At 37.8% G+C, this 5,693-nt stretch overlaps 1 protein-coding gene across 1 annotated transcript; it reads left to right on the forward strand.

Annotated features, from left to right (window-relative positions):
- The first annotated feature begins 747 nt into the window (after positions 1-747).
- Positions 748-2,686, forward strand: LOC132034060 (eukaryotic translation initiation factor 3 subunit D-like). Its single transcript, XM_059424281.1, has one exon. It carries the CDS (start codon positions 839-841, stop codon positions 2,570-2,572), a length of 1,734 nt encoding a protein of 577 aa, XP_059280264.1. The 5' UTR covers positions 748-838; the 3' UTR covers positions 2,573-2,686.
- Positions 2,687-5,693: the final 3,007 nt, after the last annotated feature.

Genomic DNA, 5,693 nt, shown 5'->3' on the forward strand with positions numbered 1-5,693 from the left:
TCAAACCATTTATAAATAAAAAGCTATTGGAATATCCAATCATTTATCGCCGCATTAATAAATTATATATATCCATGTTCCTTTTTATAAATAAATGTTGGTGATTACATATTATTAGAAACTTTCGAATACGACCTTATTTTTTTCTGGTATGATTTTACAAAGATCCACTTGTCCAAAAATCAACAATTGTAGTAACTAGTCATTCTTTAATATATATATACATATATATTTGATCATATATGTATATACATTTATATATTTCTTATATTAACCCGCTTGGAGAAAATCACAGGTCGAGTAAGCTAATTGTCGTCCGTACACAATTAGCTTTGCACAATCTCTTCACAAAGGATCAAGCATAGTCTTTTTTTACAAAGTTTAAAATGATAGATCTTTTTTGCAAAGATATAAATTTATGCGTTGAGAAAAGCGAGTTTTACTTTAAAAAATAAATAAATTATTTATTACAACTTGGATTTGGTATCATTCATGTCTTGTAGAATTTGAGATTTAAAATTGAAAATTGAAATTTTGTTCATATTTCATGATCAAACGGTGATTCTAAATCCTATACCAAATGCTAAAGCCTGTTTGCATTGGCTTATTTTACATGTTTTTATGTCAAAATAGATTGAAGAATATTTAGGGGGCTATATCGAACTTGACATATTCATTAGGGACCTCTCTCTCAAACCTATATAAACCCTTTTTACACCTAGGGTTTAATCATCTTTCTTCATTATTCTACACTCTCCTTTCGTTCTCCACATTCCATCAACCCACCAGAAAGTATCAAACTCCTTATCCACCACATCAATAACAACAACAACAAACAATGGTAGGTTTCGAACTCGGTTCCGTCCCCTTCAATTCCGACGGATGGGGTCCACCAGATTCCTCAATCTCCGTTCCAAAGCAAATCTCCAACGCCCCATTCGCTCCTTTCTCTCGCTCCGACAAACTGGGTCGGATCGCTGACTGGACCCGTTCCCTCTCTAACCGACCCGGCTCCAACTCCAAACAAAACCCAACCGACACCGCTTTCGATTTCTCCGGTGATGACTCATTCGCTACGCTCGCTGCTGATGAAGACTCTTCTTTCCGTTTAGTCGACACGTCAGCTAAATCACATCATCACGGTGGACCCCACCGCCCGAAATTCAATCCTAGGTGGCGGTTTAATCCTCATCATAATCGCTCTCAGTTGCCTCAACGGAGAGATGAAGAAGTTGAAGCGAAAAAGAGAGAACAAGAGAAAGAAAGAGCGAGAAGAGATCGATTGTATAATCTTAATAGGTCAGGTACTAATGCTGGTCAAAGAAGAGAGTCTTCGGTTTTTAAGTCATCTGTTGATATTCAACCTGAATGGAATATGCTTGATCAGATACCTTTTTCGACGTTCTCGAAGCTTTCTTTCACTGTATCAGAGCCTGAGGATTTGTTGATTTGTGGTGGGTTGGAGTTTTATGACAGGTCTTATGATAGGATTACACCGAAGAATGAACGTCGTTTGGAGAGGTTTAAGAATAAGAATTTCTTTAAAGTTACTACTACTGATGATCCTGTTATTCGTCGTTTAGCTAATGAGGATAAAGCTACTGTTTTCGCAACCGATACGATTTTGTCTACTTTAATGTGTGCTCCTAGGAGTGTTTATTCGTGGGATATTGTTGTTCAGCGTGTTGGGAATAAGTTGTTTTTCGATAAGCGTGATGGGTCACAGCTGGATTTGCTGTCCGTGCATGAAACTTCACAAGAACCATTGCCTGATGTGAAGGATGATATTAATTCAGCTCATTCGTTGAGTGTTGAGGCGGCTTATATTAATCAGAATTTCTCGCAACAGGTGTTGATGAGAGATGGGAAGAAGTTGAGTTATGATGAGCCAAACCCGTTTGCAACTGAAGGGGAAGAAGCGGCATCGGTTGCTTATCGATACAGGAGGTGGAAGTTGGATAACGATACGTATTTGGTTGCGCGATGTGAAGTGCAGAGTGTAGCTGAAGTGAACAATCAGAGATCATTCTTGACTTTGAATGCGTTGAACGAGTTTGATCCGAAGTACTCTGGGGTTGATTGGAGGCAGAAGCTTGAGACACAAAGGGGTGCTGTGTTAGCTACCGAGTTAAAGAATAACGCGAATAAACTCGCGAAGTGGACTGCACAATCACTGTTAGCTAATGCTGATATGATGAAGTTGGGTTACGTATCAAGAGTTCATCCTAGGGATCATTTTAACCATGTGATATTAGCTGTTGTAGGATACAAGCCTAAGGACTTTGCTACACAAATCAATTTGAACACATCAAACATGTGGGGTATTGTGAAGAGTATTGTGGACTTGTGTATGAAGTTGAATGAAGGGAAATATGTGCTTGTTAAGGACCCAACTAAGCCACAGGTTAGAATTTATGAGGTCCCACCAGATGCATTTGAGAATGATTATGTTGAGGAGCCATTGCCAGAAGATGAACAGGTTCAGCCTCCTACAGAGGATGCACAAGGTGCAGAGGCAAATGGGGCTGCAAATGAAGTAGTAGAGGAAAAGGAGGTTACTGCTGCTGCATAAGGGTAATCTGTTACTGCACTTGGATTATTATTCTTACTCTCAATATTAATTTCCTGCTGTTGTAGTTTTAAGAGTAATTGCTATTTTAATTTTACAATAATTGTTTTTTGATGATATGCCTGTGATTTACTTACTTTGTTACTTATTTTCATATTTGCAATTTCTAATACAAACACTTCTCGTGGATAATGTTGTTTCTTTGAAGAGGGTGAGAATTGTTCATTCATACATATAGCTTGAAGTGGATATTATCCTCACTTTATTTTTTGTCCTAAGAAGCTTTTGTTGTGCTCATAGGTGATCTGCTTGAAATTATTCAGCACTTTTTCTTTTTCATGAATTCGCCAGGATGTGGGGTGAGAACTACTTTTCTATTATGACTTCTCAGCCACATAATTGCCTATTTATTTGTTTATTATCTGAGGATATGTTAATAGTCTTCTGTAATTCACTAGTTTGCAGTCTCTTAAAAGGAGGAAATTTAATCATTAAATTTTGTAAATGAGATTATTGAAGACTTGGTAAAAAAAACTTAGAAGACTCGATAAAATTGGAGAACCATGGGATATTGAAATTTGAAACACCTTGGTGTCAATGTCAATTTAGGTGGGTCTTCATTGGGGAAAAAGGACATTTCATGATGAAAGTGGAATTTGCTTTTTTTTTTTTTTTTGTTGTGGTGGGGGGGGGGGGTGGGGGCAGGACTTCTTTTTGAGAAAGATAAATACAAGACTCGTGCTTGCTTTCAACTACTTCACCCTTATTTGTGACAAAAAGAAGAAGTCCTTAGTTACATGATTTAACTAGAGTTTACAACAATGCCGAGGACTGTGAAAGAAACCATGTTTAGCTGGGCTCATAGAAGACGGAGGAGGAGATGTAGGGTATGTGAAGTTGCCCCTTTAGCATTGATGTGGACCATCTGGAGTGAGAGGAACAAGAGAGCTTTTGATGGAATAGAGAAAGATATCGTAAACTTGAGAAATAGCCTCTTTTCCCTTATTTCCTTTTGGTGCACCCATGAGGTTACTTTTTGTATAGATGATTGGGCGACTTTCGTAGAAAATCATGTATTCTTGTAGGATTTTCTACTTTTTGGTATACTTCTTAGTTAATGCCCTTATTGTTAATAATATTCTTACTTAATCAAAAAAAAAAAAAAGAAATTACAACAACTATGCCTCAATCCATGTTAGCTGGAGTTGGTTTTATGAAACCTCAATAACAGAAGCCCTCTGTTTGGGTCCATATATTTCAATATGTCTCACTTAAGATGATCTAATTCTAATATGCTAGTGGTTGTATCTCTTTTCTCTAACATACTAAGAGTCTTCTAGTAAGCACTAGTCTTCCCGATCGTATCACCTATACTGAGTTTCAACTTTCATTATTTCTGTTGTTCGCTAGATCTACCTAGACTCCTAGATATTCTAAATTTATTAGATAACCTCTTTCCACCCGATTACATGTCGACCTCTTCCTCTTTTAACACCTTTAATCATCATGTTTTCACATCCAAGAAATAGTGCATCTGCAAGCCTACCTAACATGGCCCAACCATCTCCAACAAGGCAACAACATTCTCTAATTTTGTCCTCTATATGCGCTACTTGCACCTTCTGACAAATGTAATCATTCTGATCATAGCTAATCTTGTATGACCACACATCCATCTCGCATCTTTGCAACACCCATCTTGTGGATATTGGGCTTTAGAGGACATGACAAGAAATTGCTTCAAAGAGTTTTTACAAGATAAACCTATATGCAATAAGATGGACTTTTAATACCTTTGCCCCTCTTAAAGATGGACTTGTTGATATGTACATTGAGGGACTTGTAGATGTGTGTGTTAAAGCAATGACCGAGGTTATGATGTAATCCATGACACAGGGCCCATTAGAGGCAGCTTCATGTAGTTACATAATGTAATGGGTCGCGACCGATGATTCATGGGACAATCTTATTATGCTGTGTTACGTCTGTATATTAGCAGTACCTATAGAAGCTGTACTTAGCTCTTTGTTCTACTGCATTGGTATGCAGTATATGCGTGCCAACTAGAAGAGTCAAAGAGTGTAGACAGATGTACCCTAACAGATGCTAAAAGTGCAGCTTAATGTAAAGCAGAATCAATCTCCCTTCTTGAAGCTAGTTATGGCAGTTCCTTGGATCTGCTTTTAGTAGGAGTCTTGTGGATCACTTCATCTATGCATCCATGTACATGTTCCCCTTTTCCTTCCCTCAGGTTCTTGTGCAATTTGATTTTTAAAGTGGTTATTGCTTGAGCCAAATAGCTGCAGCGCTCATTCGTAAGGTCTGTAGTGTTTACCTGTGGCCTTGTGGAAAATTTTACGTATTTGTATCAAATAACATGCGGTTCCCAAGTTTCTCGTTTCTGTGCCTTATTTGAATAATGAGTGGTTTCAATCAATGGCTATATAACCTTATTATTAGTGGTGGTTTAACCATATAAATCCTCACTTCAGCTAAACCATTCTTTGAGGGTAGACTCTTGTTTCTATAATGTAATTTGGGATTTCTACAGAGGAAGATTGTATAAAGAATGCCAATTTTCTTTCCTTGATAATCCGCTTCCAATTTTCTTTCCTTGATAATCCGCTTCTTTCTTCCGGTTTGAATATGCTAATTGTTTTTGTCATCCAGGTTTTCCGGCTTGAACCTCTTGTAGATCTTGAGCTTTCTCTTATCAACAGCTTTGTGAGGTGAATTTGCTCTTGTGTCTCTCCGATCAGATTAGAAAGGGGAAGGCGTCTTGTTGAGATCTTTTTACCATCTTATCAAACTTGCTGAGCTTCGTTTCTCCCACCCATTTTTGTGGTTTTGATGAGTTTGGACCTTTTGTCAAGGCTAATTTTGTGATAGGATTCTCTTTTAGTTTAATGTTTTAAAGAAAGCATTTTGACTGTATATTTGATTCTAAGGTGTAATGGATTATTGACCTTTTAGCCCTGGGGAGTTTGGCCTAATGGTAAGAGTGCAATGGTTGATGTGCAGTTTAGACGCATGTCATGGGTTAGACTGTGCTGCAGTATTAAGTGGGATTGGTAGAGGCGTGGTTGCACTATTCATCGAGTTCTGAACCGTGTGCCCCTAGATT

This window comes from Lycium ferocissimum, chromosome 10 (genome assembly GCF_029784015.1).
Source record: "Lycium ferocissimum isolate CSIRO_LF1 chromosome 10, AGI_CSIRO_Lferr_CH_V1, whole genome shotgun sequence".
Taxonomy (NCBI): Eukaryota; Viridiplantae; Streptophyta; class Magnoliopsida; order Solanales; family Solanaceae; genus Lycium; species Lycium ferocissimum.

Bases quoted from the DNA above. Each gene is read 5' to 3' on its own strand.
- LOC132034060 (XM_059424281.1), top strand. From the start codon at position 839: ATGGTAGGTTTCGAACTCGGTTCCGTCCCCTTCAATTCCGACGGATGG.